The sequence below is a fragment of the Cyprinus carpio genome, chromosome A13 (assembly GCF_018340385.1).
Source record: "Cyprinus carpio isolate SPL01 chromosome A13, ASM1834038v1, whole genome shotgun sequence".
In the NCBI taxonomy this organism is placed as follows: Eukaryota; Metazoa; Chordata; class Actinopteri; order Cypriniformes; family Cyprinidae; genus Cyprinus; species Cyprinus carpio.
Window position 1 is genome coordinate 23,529,359 of NC_056584.1, and position 17,972 is coordinate 23,547,330.

At 35.5% G+C, this 17,972-nt stretch overlaps 1 protein-coding gene across 1 annotated transcript; it reads right to left on the reverse strand.

Moving 5' to 3' along the window:
• Window positions 1–1,494: 1,494 nt before the first annotated feature.
• Window positions 1,495–17,946, reverse strand: LOC109067564 (E3 ubiquitin-protein ligase MARCHF5). The gene is made up of 6 exons (XM_042769396.1): window positions 17,590–17,946; window positions 8,549–8,751; window positions 4,902–5,032; window positions 4,638–4,821; window positions 3,342–3,508; window positions 1,495–3,257 (listed from the first exon to the last, which is right to left on the reverse strand). The coding sequence occupies exons 1-6, from the start codon at window positions 17,631–17,633 to the stop codon at window positions 3,141–3,143; spliced, it is 846 nt and encodes a 281-aa protein (XP_042625330.1). The 5' UTR covers window positions 17,634–17,946; the 3' UTR covers window positions 1,495–3,140.
• Between the last annotated feature and the right edge of the window lie 26 nt (window positions 17,947–17,972).

The following is a 17,972-nucleotide window of genomic DNA, read 5'->3' on the forward strand; positions in this document are numbered from 1 at the left end:
GTTCTTGGTCACTGAATGTTTTTATTTAATGGAAAACCGCAGCATGGAAATTTTGCTAAACATCTTTTTGTTCCATAAAATGAAGAAAATACAGGTTTGGAATGACTTGAGGCTGAGTATTTTAATTTTGTGAGTGGGGAGGTGAACTTATAGATTGCTTTAAAATCCAAAGATGCATTTTGCATGCAATCGGAGCATTTGTTGCACCCCAAAATCCCTTTAACTGTTCTAGAATCAGCTCAGAGTTCTGTAGGTCAATGACTGCAACAGGTGCTTGTAGTTCTCACCGTCTCCTGTAACCTGATGTCACGTGTGTTTTACTGTGGTGAACCATATTAGAGTAAAGAAATCTAGAAGAGCAGGATTTAATGAGTTGCTCTGCATGAATGAGTCTAAGATGATGTGACATGAGGTGGAAATGGTTCATTTGAAATCTCTCGTGTATTAGGTAGTTTTGAAGTGTATCTGTGGAGGAGTTTTCTGCTTTATGATAATTAAAAAATTGTATGAACTCATTCGTTGTGTTTTTGTCCTTTTGATCTGCACTTAAGATGTTTCTCTGGAGATTCTTAAGCCTGTTAAACATTGAGATTTTTTTAAAGGAATATTCTGCCTTAAATACAGCTTGAACTCTGTGCTCAGCTTCACCTGTCATGCTATTGATTACTATAGAAAATTATTTTCTTCATTAATGGACAGCAATGGATTTAAAATGTACAGCTTTCAAAACTGAGTTTCCAAAGTATCAAGTACTCACATGTTTTCAAGAGTTTTATTTATTAAATGATTATATCCAATCTTGTGATTGATGTCTATCCATTTTTTTTATATTAAGAAAGTTAGGGAACTTGCTCTCAGGACCCCATGGTGAATAGACGCGTTACAAAATGTATAAAACATAGGCCTGGTTTCACAGACGGGGCTTAGGGTAAGCCAGGATTAGGCCTTAGTTCAATTAGGACAAGTATCTTTTATAAACGTGCCTTAAAAAAAACATTACTGGTGTGCATCTTGAGACAAATCAATAGTACTTACATATTTTAAGATACGTCTGTGCAAGTTTCTTACAGTTAGAATAGACATGCATTTTAGTCTGGGTCTACACTTAAGTCTAGTCTGTGAAACCGGGGGTATGTGTTGCATTTTAGGTATGGCTTATAATATGCATTTAGTGCCATATTGTGTGTTTATATACTTTGCAAAATCAATGTACAGCCAGTAAAAATAGTTTAATATTTAAAAAGTCTCATAAATACCTTGAATCCTAAATGGTTTCAGTACTGTGGCCTTAAATATAAAGCATGTAAATGTAAATTCTGTGCCGATGGCAGCAACACACAGTTGCAATCCATTTGTACTGTTAGTGACACAAAAATATTATTTTATATGCTACAGATTTAAGAATAGACTCTCGCATGATTTATTAGGACATGTATTTGAAATCCTCATCATTTTTAGTCCAGGTTAAAAACTCAAGCTGCCCAAAACACACAGTCAGGCTTTGGAAAAATACATTTATTTACATAACTCAACCAAGAAACTATGAATTCAGAAGCTGCATCTGTACAACGCATCTTGCAATGCATTTGGCATTGTGCTTCATCTGTACAACAGGAGACATCACACATACCCCACTGATATTATACAGCACAAGTAGATGCTGAAAAGGAAGTGAGAATTTAAAATCATTTTAGCCAACAGAAAAACTCATCTGCTACTGTTAGTCTTGCAGTTGGTGTAGCTAAACACTATTTCTTAGCAACTACGTCACCCTTAAACATGTTCTTTCAGGGTTACGCCTATCATTAAAAGCTGTAATGATGTATTTGAACTCTAATAGCACTCTGACAGTTAGGTGTTAAGCCGAGTTATTTACACAAGTCTCTCACTGCCCACTGGAAGATGTTTCATCACAAACTCCCACTGTAGTGTAATACTGCATTACAAAACAATACTAGTATGCACTGCCACTGTCATTATATACTGTTTTCTCCCAATTTCATCCATATTATAATAGCTGATCGCTGGAGATAAAACAGATGCGCTACGTGAATTACAAGTCATAAAACAACGATTCAGAAAAAAATGGCATGTTCACCAAATAAACCTGTCTATTTGAACCATGTAACCTTTAAGAGATATATTTTGTCTTGGTGTAATAAAAAGGCCACTAATACTCTTAAAGTTCACTGTTCTACATGACTATTTATTTCTGGGAATATATTATGAAACAGGTTTATTAACAGCAGTTATGAGGCATCAGGAACCATAATGTATTAATAGAGTGATCAATTAAGGAGCAAACACTGGATTCTACAGGGCCCTTAACAGACTGACTCCCTGAAACTCAGACATCAACATCACAAAGATAGAAATGAAACATGATCGCTTAAACTATGTGAAGGCAGGCAAGACGGTGAATTTCACAAATGCTGTCATGTTTCACCCCATTAAATATTGATTTTGCATTTTTAAAAAAAGATTTTTTGATTTGTGAAATTTTTTACATAATTTGAAAAAAGAAAAACTTAATTTCATACAAAATAAATTTTCAATTTGTATAATTTTAACAGTATATACGTACTAAATTGATTTAAAATTGAAACAAAAATCACTGTGTCCAGACTTGCTTGCTTTTTTCTTGCAAAGCAACTTATTTCTTTCGATTTTGGCGTGAAATATAACAGGAAATGGGGAAATTCATCCGAGAAGACCACATAAAAAAAGTTGTTTTAGAAGATTATTAGTTTGCCTTTAGAACTGAATATTGCATTCACTAGTCGAATTGTTAATGAAGGAAGAAAGTGCTTCATGTGAAACGGCACGTCGTCTTTTGCATGCTTTAAAGATTCATTTGAAAGATAGTGATTCACCTGAACATTTCTAATTCAATGTAAAACAGCCACTTATTAATATAAAACCTTTCAATATTTATTTCTTTCTTAAAATGTCAAATCCCATAAAATGAGTAACGCACTCCCAGGTCTGATTAAAGAGTCACTATTCAAATGCCAAACGTAATAGTCGCATTCACAAAAAAACAGAAAACCAAATCCAGCGTCAATGTCCTGTAGTGTCCCTCAAAGCTGCGTGAAATCAAAATGTCGTGGATGGAATCGAACAGAGGTTTGATGATGAGCTCAGGCCTCCTCCGTCTCAGGGAAATTGAGGATCTTGCGATGAGCTTGTCGGAGATACTGCTGCTGCTTGAAATAAACCTTGAACGCCCCTTTAATAGCCACAAACGCTATGCCACCCTGAAACAGAGAGAGGTACAGCTCATCAGGGTGAGGATATGGGTGTACAAATCACTGAAATCACTTTCCGTGATGTTCTTGTACCAGAATGGTCCTCTGAAGGTTTGAGTTGACGCTGCTGAACATCAGTTTACCCACGATGGTGGCGATGGTGGGGAACACGAGGGCGCCGCACAGAATGCGTGTGGCTGACACGTGATCGGCCAGCGGACTGGCCTCCGCCGGGATCCTCGGCACTGGGCAGCCAATACCTGCGCATGACAGAATGAGACACGGGATTTATGAGCGTTCTTGGTGACAATTTCACAAAGCTTGTCGTAAACATTATAAGTAGTGATGAACAGAAATATGAGGCACTGTGTTCCTTTCAAATTAGACTGATAGCTTTGTCAAAGGATAAAAGACTGGTTTCAAATACTGAATTTTGAGTAAATATTATGTAAAATAGGTCTTAAATTAATTTACATTTTATTTGCAATAAATACATTTTATATTAGTGTTAAATGTGTTAATTTAACACTAATAATTTAAGTTTCATTTAAGTTAAATTTGCAATTAAGAATAGATATATTAGGAAATGTCAATAACATCTATAACTACAATATTTAAAATATTAGACCATATTTATTTCAATTAAATAATACATATAATTATTAAATAATAAACACCATAATTATAATAATTAATCTAACACATAAAAAAATGTATAAAACATGATTTTATAGTGGATATGTATACATTAAAAAAAAAGTCCAGAATTACATAATATAAATAAAGATGGAATTTGTGAATGCAGTGAACGAGTATTTATGTAACTAATGTATATATATTTTTATTATTATTATTTTTAATTTAGTTTAATATTTATTTCTTCTACTTGCTTGTCTCGTTTGGATCTTATTTTTAGTTTGTTTTCATTTGATTTTAATTTAAAAAGTAGAATCATCAACCTTAGATAAGCTATTACCCATAAATTAAACACAAATTTCGTGACATGTAAAACTAGGATAAGTATATTAAGAACTATATTGGATATTACAAATAAACTTATTTTAGAGGCTTTTTGCCCAATTTATTTTCAACTTAATAATAATAACAAATCAGTATATCAGAATGATTTCTGAAGGATCATGTGACACTGAAGACTGGAGTAATAATGCTGAAAATTCAGCTTTGCATCACAGAAATAAATTACATTTTAAAATCCGTTAAAATAGAAAGCAATTATATTAAATTGCAATAATGTATTTTTGATCAAATCATAATTATTCCAAACACACACACACACACATATATATATATGTGCCATCGGGCACTCCGCTCTCTAGATATAAGCATTGAGACCACAGACCTATCACTGTCTGTTCCGTCACCACTGACCTGGAAAGATGCTGTTAAGGATCTGAAGCTTATTGGAGTATTTCCTCCAGAGGCGGAGCACATAATCCTCCCAGCGAATCATCTTCCCTAGAATTAGCATAACTGGGATGGTGGGCAGGCCAATCAACAAGAAGAGAGGATCGGCCCGTTCCATCACATCCAGACCTTCCTTGTGACCCACAACCTAAAAGAGACAGAGATAGACAGACTGGTAAGAATCAAATAAAGCCTGTGAAATCATTTCAGCTGTGAGAGACGTCTCACCTGCATGACTGTGACGGCGCCGTATGTGACAGCCGTCCAGTAAATGGATCCCACCATGATACCAGCAGCAGCAAACGGACAGGCCTTCGAGATCAACCTGTCTGCCAGATCCAGCACATACACCACCGGCCCTGCACACAAAACACACCGACGTTAACATGCAGTTCCAGCCTAAGATGGGTTTTTAATTGCAGATGACAATATCTGAAAGTCATGGCCTATAAAATGCTGAGACATACGGTGTACTGATATCAGGATGTACACAAAAGGAACACTTTCTTCAAACAGTATTTTCACAGAATTAAGTAACTAAAAATTATGTTACATACCAAACAATTATAGCATAATGCAAATAAACTCAAAATAACTATGAAAACACTAGCAACTAAGGATATATTAAAATGATGGAAAAGGGACAAAAACTACATTTATGATGATACAAAATCATATTTACTTTCTATTAAAGAAAAAATCCTGAAAACATTTTTTACCATGTTTCCTCAAAAATATTAAGCCGCACAAATAATTTCAACATTGATACTAAGAAATGTTTCTTGAGCAGCAAATCATCATATTAAATTGATTTCTGAAGGATCATGTGATCAGTACTGATGCTAAAAAAAATTCAGCTTTGCATCACAGGAATAAATTAAATTTTAAAATATAACCAAATAGAAAACAGTTATTTTAAATTGTAATAATATTTCACAATAATTACTGTTTTTCTGATCAAATAAATGTAGCCTCGCTGAGCAAGAAACTTCTTTGAAAAACATTTTTTAAATCTTACTTTTGAAATGTTGTGCATCTTTACAGGAATCTGTAAAGGCTCTACATTGCCATGTATATCATCATGCAGACATTAAGCTATATTTAAGAAACAGTATCACAAAACAAGAGGGAGAAGTGTGCCTGGTTTCCAGCAGGGGGCAGAAGATGATATTAGGATACATTGTGTTGGGAATCAACAGGCCTTCAAATGCTCTTCTCACTATATATGATATTATTTATCCAAATTTGAGACATCACAGCACTGCGAGCACACCAGCTACCACAGATCATCCAGTTTATCTCACTATGTGTGCATCGTGACACGCTGCAAAGTTGATGGGAATGAAAAGCACTTTATTGTCCCATGTGTGATCAATGATGACTCCGGAATATAGTTTTTGGTCACTGCAAAGCACAGTGAAACACTCCCAAAAAGGAATGAGGAAACACTCAAGGTGGAAATCAAGAGGACATCATGCAATATTTACAGCTTTCCTCTCAACCTATAAACTGCAGGAGATCTGTAGGATGACTCTCTGGAGACTTGAGAGGTTATTTTCACATTCATTCTCTGGTGAATCAGGACTTACAGTTTCCAGATACATCAAACATGCATTTTACTCCATTACTGTACATGGAACCACAGTGAAAAGTCTCTGTGTAAATGAACCTTCACACACATTAATTCAGCGCTCAAATGCAGAGCAGACACTCTTCAGGAGTGTGTGTGTGCCGGGATCACTGACCCCTCTCCAGAATATTAATATGGAATATTCTGATGACAGTGCCGGAATCTGGTTCACGTTTTCTCTAGCACTGCAACATCAGCCTAATGGCTACTGCATGGCAACAGGAATCGCTCGGGCACAGATTCCATTATTAAAATCACTCAAAATCAACTCCACTTAGCAGAAATACATCTGCAGTCTATTCTTCCTCGTTTTACACCAGCTTCACTGCTCTGCCAAGGATCTGCAGTGGAACAAGGACTTTCTGTTCCCTACAACCCCTCTCCAATGCCAGGCTGCGTAAAACAACTTCAGTGTGAAGTCATCTCCTCAAGCTGCACTGCTCTGAAAAACATCTTGAAAGTTAATCAGGAGTAGTATATGTGAAAAGGACAGATGGTCTTTCACCTTCATAGTTATGTAATGGCTTTTTCCGAGCAAAGTGGCAGATCTGTGTAGCATTTAACATGCCTATATCTAAAAGACCGACTCAACTTCCAAACCATAGTCAGCATTTTAAGCCATCATACATAAAATGGAACACAGTGTGTCCTGTGGAAGAAATGAGAGAGTGTTTGTGAAGCACAGCACTGCATATTATATGGCAAGATGTGGAAAGCGTGTCCCGTCTGTCTGATGTAAAAGAACGCTACTGAAATCAAACAACTGAATGTGACCCATCAGGATTTTCATCTTTGTTACTTTACGAAGAACAGAAATATCTTCCTCTTCCTTCAGTCAAATCAGCACAATCTCGTTTCAAATCTCTAGTCAAAGATCTCTGCATGAACTTCAACCTAGTTTTGCACATTTCTATCTGCTGAAAGTATCTTCAGGATTTCTGCAGGTTCTATGACATCTGAAAATGTCATTTATTCCTGTGATCAAAGCTGAATTCAGTTCAAAGTTCAAATAGCAATATGAAACTCACTATTCATTCACACATATTTTGTTTCCCAATCTTTCTCGGTCGTCACATTCAATTCAGAAGACAAGCTCACAATGCAGTTTAAACATGAAACGGTTTGCAGGGGATTAAGCTGCCTCGCTCTCGTTCCTACAGTTTGAAAGTTAGACGGGGAGCATGATTGGTGTAATTTCACAGCTGGCCACGGTCACCCTGACAACCATATCCCAGAATAAACCCATCGCTGTGGAAAGAGACAGAGAGTGAGAGAGGACGACAGACTGGCCCTCAGGAGATGCACTCGGAGGAAGATTATTAGCACAGCGTGAAGAGAAACTAATGTTGTTATACTCTCCAACCTGACCAATTTACATAAGAGATGAAACACAAGAGGATGAAAAATGACATTTCGCTTCATGAGCAGCGGATTACGGGAAACACAAGCAAATCCTCATCACCAATATCAAAAGAGGGATTTCTCTGGAATCAGGATTGACCTACTAAGAACAACAAAAAAAAACTAAATAAACAAGCGCAACTATTCATAACTACTGCAGTGGCATTTGATGAAGGTTGATAAAGTCTGAAAGTATTTTGCTAGTCATGTGTGGTATGTGAAAGTGAACTGCTTATATTCCCAGCAAAAGCAGGGCGATGTATTGAATATTTTCACTTTCAATTTAGCCATTAATTAGTCATTAAACTAATCTTTTTTTTTTACTTTTTTTTTTATAAAAGTTAATACTATTTTTGAGAAAGAGTGCATTGATTTGATCGAAAGTTGACAGTAAAGACATAACTTTAAGAAATAAATAATTTTTTGAATTTTCTATTAATCGAAGAATCCTGAATTATGGTTTCCACAAAAATATTAAGCACATAAAACAGCACAACTCTTTTCAAATTAAGAAATGTGAGAATGATTTCTGAAGGATCGTGTGACACTGAAGTCTGGAGGAATGATGCTGAAAATTCAGCTTTGATCACAGGAATAAATTACATTTTTAAACAGATTCACACAGGAAATGTAAAATTGTAACAATATTTTACAATATCAACTGTTTTTACCATATTCTGATCATATAAAGGCAGTGTTGGTGAACAAAAGAAGAAAAACATATATTTATTTTGGGAAAATCAACCAAATAAATGGCATATAATTGACTCTGTATATTAAACAAGGATACAAGACAAATTTTTGAGAACATAAACTGACGCTCAGCATTGAAGAGTTGTCATACCAAGCTTAGGGAACACGATGAGGTATTCAGCATTGCATTGTGGGCAGGCAACGCGTGCGGTGCTGTTGCCCCTCTGTTTCTCATCAACCCAGCGCTGAAGACAAGACTGATGAACCCATTTAGTCGAACCACGGCAGCGGCACGGACGCACCCACTCCGCCGTACGGTCATCCTCATCTGTGGCAAAACACACCCAACAACTCCTGAAAAACACACAGAGAGACAGAAACACATCAGCATTCAGGGTTTCATTCAGGCCACAGTATAACATTAAAGGTGAAGAGGAACTTTGTCGTGTAACTGTGTAAAGTTCAAGGCTCCAGGAGTTATTTTTATAGTTCATCTCTTAAATGTATCAAGAGACAGTCTGCAAAAAAAAAAAAAAAAAAGGAAAGAAAGAGAGGCAACAGCAGAGTAATATGGGTCAGTGACTCAGCACAAATGAAACAAGATGATCAACTCCACCTCAAACGACGAAAAAAACATGTAATCATTTTTTTCAACAACCCAACTGTCCAAACCATCATGCTCAAGATAAAACTTGTTTTATATACTAAGGTCTTACATAATATGTCAGTTACTCAAATTATCACAATTGCACGCTCATTCACATATCAGCATTTTTGCTGAGAAAAGCCCACAAATTAAGATCATTTACAGACAAAGTTAAATAGTTTTATTTAATGGTTTTTTTGTGAATTAATTAGATAATACGCCAATGAATTCCTCTGATTACACTGTTTATTTTGTTGTCCAGCATCACAATGACAATGTCTAATGATGATTCTTCTCCATGTCAAAGCTCTCGGTGTTTCTGCGCTGCTGGATGAGGGATAGAGACTCGCCGTTCTCTCAGGTTCCTGTGCGAGATTTTCCATTCTGGCTGTTTTTGAATAAAACATGAGGGATGAAGAGGCGCTCAGGTGACCGCGATCAGTCGTGTGCTCCTAATCATGAACCTCCTGTAATCATCTCAGGACTATCAGATGACAGTCACAGACCCAAACAAGAAACAACAACACTTCAGCTTCTTTAAAACATGCCCTGATCTCAGTCTCAAAAATAAAACCGAGTTTTAAATGCTGTAAAATGTGTTAAATGAAGCATATTGGTAGCTGAAAGCATAAGCGCATTAAAGGGTAAGTTCACCCAAAAATGAAAATTATGTCATTAATGACTCACCCTCATGTCGTTCCAAACCCGTGAGACCTCCGTTCATCTTCGGAACACAGTTTAAGATATTATAGATTTAGTCCGAGAGCTTTCTGATCCTCCATTGAGAATGTATGTACGGTATACTGTCCACGTCCAGAAAGGTAATAAAAACATCATCAAAGTAGTCCAGTAGCAGTGTTGTGAACGCACTCACAACAGACCCGGAAGAGAAGACAATGCTGACTAAAGTCGTAATTTTTGTTATTTTTGGACCAAAATGTATTTTCGATGCTTCAATAAATGCTAACTGACCCTCTGATGTCACATGGACTACTTTGATGATGTTTTTATTACCTGAACGGAGGTCTCACGGGTTTGGAACAACATGAGGGTGAGTCATTAATGACATCATTTTAATTTTTGGGTGAACTAACCCTTTAAGACAATAGTTCAACAAATTAAAAATTGCTCTACTCACCCTCAGGCCATCCAAGATGTAGAGTTTGAATGATTAATTTTGAATAATTTGATAATTAATGATGAATTGATCTTAATTGTTGGACTGGAGTGGTGTGTATTACTTGTGGATTATTATAATGTTTTAATCAGCTGTTTGGACACTCATTCTGACGGCACCCATTCACTGCAGAGGATCCATTGGTGAGCAAGTGATGGAATGCTATATTTCTATAAAGCTGTTCCCAACTCATCTACATCTTGGATGACCCTGAGGGCAGTAAATTTTCAGCTAATTTTTAATTGTTAATTCCTATGAAAACACAAAAGCTTTTAGTTAAAAGAACAAAAAAATTAAAAATAAATAAGGAAGATGTGTACAATTTTTGGCAATGACAAATTACAGAAGCGGAAAACTCTTTTAGATAGCATCTGAATGTATGATTCTCTCTTGAAAGTGACTATCATAGATGAGAAACAAAAGACCAGAAGCAATATAACGAGTGACGAAATGATCAGAGCTACAGACAAAGACGGTTGTCCATGTTCCTCAAGAACCCGCATCTCCTTTTCCTGTAACCCTGCCTCCATCATGATAACCATCAGAAACACAATCACCCCCATGAAACCCAAGCCATCTCGCCGTCGCCCCTCACTCAAACACACTCACGTAACATGGATTTACACACTAAGAGTGCACTGTGAAAGGTCAGGCAACCCGATTATCAGCCAATAAACAAGCTACATCAAATTGTGTTGTGAAACACAATCTGATTTCGGCTTGTTTGCGGGGGTAAAGTTTCAAACTACAGGCTATATTATCCACAGTAAAATACAAACAAGATATGACATATTATAGGATGATGAGATTTGACTGTTTTGTGGGAGATAAATGATTCACAGATATATCACAACAATTATGCTTTAAACCACAAATAAATAAATAAAATAAATATATGCTAATAACTTTTTTATATATATTTTAAATAAACTAAACAAATTAATAAAAACTACTAATATACTACTAAACATTAAATTAAGCTACAGAAATACATAAACTACTGTTGTTATTGACATTAAGATCAATAATAAATTATTAGAAATGTTATTAATTTATTATTTTCCCATTCATTTTTATAAGAATGGACCATCTCCCCTTATAATGGAAGGTTTGATAATAAGATATTCCCAATTCTTTCATAAACCACAAATAAATTAATTAAAATTAAATTAAATAAATACTAATAATATTTTAGCCTTTAGATATACTGCATGAATAACAAACTACTAATGAAATTATTAGAAAATTTTCCCATTCATCTTTAGAGGAGTGGACCATTTCCCCTTATAATGCAGGCCGGTTATGCTTATTTTTCTTTTCTTATTTGTAAATTCATGATTCTCTGACTCGAAATCAAATTATACAGAATAAAATTGTGAGGAGGTGTTTAAAAACACCCAGCCATAATATTTTGTGGCCATGCAAACTAGAGCATAAACCTTGTTCTTGCTGGCTTCTGTTCATTTTTGCAATGATAAAATAAACATACACTTATTACAGCACCTTATCTCCACACATGCAAACCAACAGCTTGTGAATAATAAGGCTAATAAAATGTTGACTTTGCCAATGCAGCTGAACAATGTGATCACATTCTGTCAACTGCTGTAAGTGAAGACACATGACAGAATTACTCTTCAGCAACAATAACATATCTCCAATATACCAGACCATTTCCCATTAAATCATGTAAATATTCCAGGAAAAAATGCTGCAAAACCCCTCTTAGTTGCCCAGAAAACAGGCTTCTTGACTTCTAGATTTACATTACTACATGAGTTCTTGCAGAATATTGCTCTAATGTCTACGAGATACCATCAGGAGGATAGAAAGTCGATACCGCTCACCTTTCTTTACATTAAGAGCTGGTTACATGACACAGAAAGACAATCTATACAACAACTGGAACTGATAACCTTATATCCTGAACTCTAGAGCCCTAACAATAATGGCAACTATTTGTGACCCTGGACCACAAAACCTTTTTAAGTCTTAAGTGTTTTTTTTTCCAAAATTGAGATATCATCATCGTCTGAAAGATGAATAAATAAGCTTTCCGCTGATGTATTGTTTGTTAGGATAGGACAATATTTGGGTGAGATACAACTATTTGGAAATCTGGAATCTGAGGGTGCAAAAACATCAAAATACTGAGAAAATCGCCTTTAAAGTTATCCAAATAAAGGTCTTAGTAATGCATATTACTAATCAAAAATTAAGTTTTTATATATTTACGGTATGAAATTTACAAAATATCTTCATGGAACATGATCTTTACTTAAAAATCAATGATTTTTGGCATAAAAGAAAAATCTATAATTTTGACCCATACAATGTATTTTTGGCTATTGCTAAAAATATACCCTAGCAACTTAAAGGGATAGTTTACCAAAAAAATGAAGATTTGATGTTTATCTGCTTACCCCCAGGGCTTTCGAGATGTAGGTGACTTTGTTACTTGAGTAGAACACAAACCAATATTTTTAGCTCAAACTGTTGCAGTCTGTCAGTCTTATAATGGAAGTGGATGGGAATCACGGCTAAAACATGCAATAAAACAAAAAAAAACATACACAAACAAAACCAAATTAAACCCAGACGATCTGTCTGTGCAAGAAACTGAACAGTATGTATATAGTTTTTTTTTTTTTTTTTTTACCTCTGATTCACGCAGTGTCTGAACTGTTAGAACTCTCCTGAGCACGTTCTCAGCAGCAGGCGACTGAGGCGTCTTCTTCTTCTTGCTTTATGGGGGACGCAGACTTATAAGTGCATTACCGCCACCTATCTCTCAAGTGGACCACTGACACTCCTAATTGAAATTGTAGATAGTGTGTCAATGGTCCACTTGAGAGATAGGTGGTGGTAATGCATTTATAAGTCAATGTATCATCACATTTTGTTTGTGTTTTTTTTTTTTTTTGTATGTTTTAGCCGTGATTCCCATCCACTTCAATTATAAGACTGACAGACTGCAACGGTTTGTGTTAAAAATCTTAATTTGTGTTCTACTGAAGAAACAAAGTCACCTACATCTTGGATGCCCTGGGGGTAAGCAGATAAACATCACATTTTCATTTTTGGGTGAACTATCCCTTTAAGACTGGTTTTGTGCTCCAGGGTCACATTTCACAAAGCATGAGTTTTCATGAATAAAGTGGTTAATTTTGCTAGTGTTGACTGACGTTGCTTTAAAAACAGGAATAAGTCTGTGAAAGTTTAGAAGCTTCCTCTTGGTCAGATAACGTGGAAGCATTAAATGTCAACTGTTAAACACTGAGCAAAACTCTTCAACACACCTCAGACTAAGTATGAGCAATAATATTATTGAAGTACTGAAAAGAAGTGTGCGATTCACAAAGTGTTCCTAAGACAAACTCTCCAGCATGTTCTCATTGCTCATTGGTCAGACTGCATTTAAAGAGGAATTAAAACCTTGGCACAATGCGTTTATTCATTTGGCCAGGTCATGTGACTGTGGGAACCTGAACGATCTTTCAGCCAAAACAGTCAGCTAGAGAAAGTAGCTGAGCATCAGAGGAACTGCTGAGATCCCAGACGTTTCTACTATAATGATACAGATAGGGTTGCCACGGTTTTGTCTGGAAATAAAGCAGCATATAAATAGCCCTCTGTACCAACATCATTGCCGTAAGGCCAGCAACTTTAGACTATTAGAAATATTATGTGATAGACTGAGACTAATTCACAGTTGGTGCACCAGTCAAGCACCAGCTACATTGTGTAACTTCAGTCACTGTTTTCCTGTAACACCTTGAACTCGTGGTCTATATTTGTTCTGGAGGAGGGGTCAGATGTGGCCTACTGCTGATCCATAAACACACACACACTCACTCACTCACTCACTCACTCACTCTCTCCCCTGTGCTCAGAGTCACAAGACCTATCCACAAGATCACGTTTCACCAGCAAATGTATAAAGCCAGGAGGAACACAAATTCATACACCATGTAGAATTATCTATCTGTTTCAGTGCAACAGAAAGCCACATTTTGACTGTACAGCTATAGCTGCTTATAACTACATTTATATTTGAAATCCTGACAGCCATTTCCTGTTAGAAAATGTGAACAATCACTGTAGAATTCACCTAGCATCGGCGTCAGTTTGCACACAAATTTTATTCAGAAAACATTCAAATCTAACAATTTATGGAAGCCATATTTTCTTCCAATTTTGAGTTTATATCTCACAATTCTGACTTAATAGCGGAATAAAAAAAAAAGTCACAACTACTTTTATTTTTTAAGGAAAAAAAAAAAAACAGAATTGCGAGAAATTGAAAATTCCGAGACAAGTCAACATTGCGAGATATAAACTCAGAATTGTCAAATTTGTGTTTATATCTCGCAGTTCTGACTTTTTTCACAGAATTGTGAGAAACAAAGTCTGTATTGTGAGATAAAAAGTCACAATTACCTTCTTTCTTTTTTTTTTTTCAATGGTGGAAATGGGCTTCCATATTAGCAATTAGCATAGGCTCCATGCAAAACCGCATTTCATTGATTTTCAACCAGAACATAACAACAAAAAAGGTCCAAATGATGGTGGATTATTTCATGACACTTTCAAACCCGACTCTGCTTTACCGCTGATGATGTGGAAACATATCAAAGCTGTGCTGGGAAAAACAAAAAGGTTTAAAAACAGCCAAAATAAATGGAGCTGGCTTTCTAAATACTGACGAGAACAAAAGAGGGTGAAAGAGTGTCTGCCACAGAAAGGTCAGACAGGATTTAAGCATGACCCCGTCTTTTCAAGTGATGAAGAGCTGCATTGCAGAGAGAGCAGCTGCGGGTGTTGAGAGTCTGGCGTACAGCTATCTGCCTCCACACACACAGACCTGTGAAGGCTGTTGCCTCAGTGACGGACATTAGTGAAGGATGCAGGATCCATTTGAGAGAGATGAGAGCTTTCACCATGACAACTGACAGATATGTCTACAAACAGACTAATGTGCCAATAAACCACATTACTAACACCAGTTCGTCCAGTACTTTCCTCTCAATACCTATTTCCTCTGATGTAAACAGAAGTATGAGGTTAAAAATGACTACCGTTCTAAAGATTGGGGTCAGCGAGTCTCTTTGCACGGCTGCATTCATTAGCTCAAAAATACAGTAAGAACAGCAATACTGTGAAATATTATTGCAGTTACAAATAACTGTTTTGTATTTTAATATATTTGAAAGCAAAATGCAAAGCAAAGCTGAATTTCCAGCATCATTACTCCAGTCTCCAGTGTCACATGATCCTTCAGAAATCATTCTAATATGCTGATTTGCTGCTCAAGAAACATTTTTTATTATTATAAATGTTGAAAACAGCTGTGCTGTTTCATATTTTTAGTGGAAACCGTAATACATTTCTATTAAAGATTCTCTGATTGATTAAAAGGACAGCATTTATTTAAAACAGAAATGACTGATGTCTTTACTGTCCCTTAAATGTACTAAATTGCTGCTAAATAAAAATATTAATTTCTTAAAAAAACAGTACTGTATATTATATTTATAATATTATATATTTATAATATTTATGCAATATTTTGCATGTTAAAAACAGTTATAGAACTGTGATTAAATAAAATGTAAAAAAATATATATATATATTTTTATAACAAAATAAACATTTTTAGGATTCTTTAATAAATAGAAATTTTAAAAGAACAGCATTTATTTGAAATAGAAATCTTGTAACATTATAAATATTTTTACTGTCATTCTGGATTCATTTAATGCTTCCTTGTTGAATGAAAGTATTTTTTCTTCTTTTTGAATAAAAGAATTTCTTCACCCCGACCCAAATAATACTAACATAGGAAAGCTATAATAATGAAAGTTAATAGCAATCTTATTTTTGCTTGGAAGTTCAGATCCGCTCAGTTGTGTCCCGTCAGCAGGCCAGTGCTGTCTAGTTTATTTTGCAAGCGCTGGCCCTCTGGCAAACAGGACAGTCTGCGTGGAAAACATGGACAAGGTCAGGACACCGAACAGCTCGACTACGCAGTGACCCAATGAATAATTACTGAAATGAGAACCTGTCCATGTCATTTACCAAATAAATATTTCCTATATATAGAAAATCTGCAATTACATGTAATATATTTGATAGTGCTGTCTATTTATGACCCCTGAGGGTCATTCTTCAAAAACTGACCACAACAACAGTCATTATAAATTCTCTAGGACACACTGTCCTTTTCGCTGGGTTCATTTAAAGTAAAAGCTCATAAGACCAACATCACGTGAGTCATGTGGCAAAGAGAGGTGTTTTTTTTTTTTTACACCATGAACCTTTCCGAAATCATCCTTTGATCTGAGCAGGTGTCAATACAAGTTAAGCTGTCATAGTGTTGATTAACACAGGAAATCATTTCAACGCGTTACACAGTTCGTAAAACAAACAAAAATGGTAACATGATGAACATTATTAGGCCATAAAACTGACTGGTTTTTAACTCCTGTACTGACCATGTAAACTGGTAACCCAGTAACATATTCAGTCACATGCTAAGATAACAGAAAATGCTCAGGAATCAGGAATTATATCTATTAAACATCACCAGAAGACAATTTAGTAAACTTAACAGCTCAAATAATCAACATTTCTATATGTAGGAATTAATATAAACACTTTACAGGCTTCACAGTTATTACACGATAAATGCCACATTAAGCAGAATACAACAGCATTTCACAGTCAAAGAAACTTATTTAATGTACTGTTTGCATAAATTAAGAGAAACCCATCATATTTAGACACAGTCCATAACTACATTAATAATAAAAGTTATTATTAGTATTGTCAACAACAAAACATAATTAATAATAATAATAATAATAAAACCAATATTAATAATAGTGATGCCTATTAATAATATCAATATTGCATATTCTGTTGTTGAAGTCTAATGGTTATTTACTAATATTGTGTCAAAAATCAGAAAGAAAATAAAAATCAGTTCTGCGCAGCAGTATGTTCTCAGCACGTTATTAGACGTTAACAAAAAATAGAACAGGAGCTGTTAAACATAAATGAGATTAAAGATCTAAAAAGTATATAATCAAAGGAGCAAAACTGAATCAAAATACAATTAAAAGGCCATATGAAGGTCACGCCCCCTTCAAAGACGTCACATTATGTAAGTAACACTCGTAGCATCTCTATGTAAGAGCAGAAACGCTGTAAACCTGCAAACTATCACTCGTCGGCTACTCTTATTTTTAGGTACGAATATTTATGTGTTTAAGCATATTTCTAAAAGTCCATAAATGTATCTTTACTGACAGGTTGATGTATGTAGCTGACATTAGCCGTTTGTTTACATTCTATTTCTTTCACTCACCTGTCCACAATCTGCTGCATCGCAACCGCTCCCTCTTGTGCCATATTTACATGAGTCCACGCACTTAATTTATGACTGAAAACTAAAGTATGACAATGTTTTAATATTTTAATAATGGAGATGTAATCGTCAGGCCGCAGTGAATCTTAACGCCGTGTTAAACACGCCTATGAGCGTCTTACTGTCATTAAACTACCGCTGGAATCCGATTATAAACCATCGAGATTGATTATCACAAACCGATCTATTAATGAGTTTTCATAAATGTCAGTAATTCCATAAACACGCAGCGACTCCATTGACTGCGCGTGAGAAAGCGCGAGCGGACGCAACAACGCACTTGTGCGAGCGTTAACTTGACTCTCGCGAGAGCACAGATGCAC

What these genes read in the sequence shown, in the direction of transcription:
- LOC109067564 (XM_042769396.1), bottom strand. Translation starts at nt 17,633, where the DNA reads ATGGCACAAGAGGGAGCGGTTGCGATGCAGCAGATTGTGGACAG. An exon ending in CATCGTGTTCCCTAAGCTTG is followed by an intron (nt 5,033 to 8,548) that starts GTATGACAACTC and finishes TTTTGTGTGCAG; the next exon opens with GGCCGGTGGTGTATGTGCTG. An exon ending in ACCTTCAGAGGACCATTCTG is followed by an intron (nt 3,258 to 3,341) that starts GTACAAGAACAT and finishes TCTCTGTTTCAG; the next exon opens with GGTGGCATAGCGTTTGTGGC.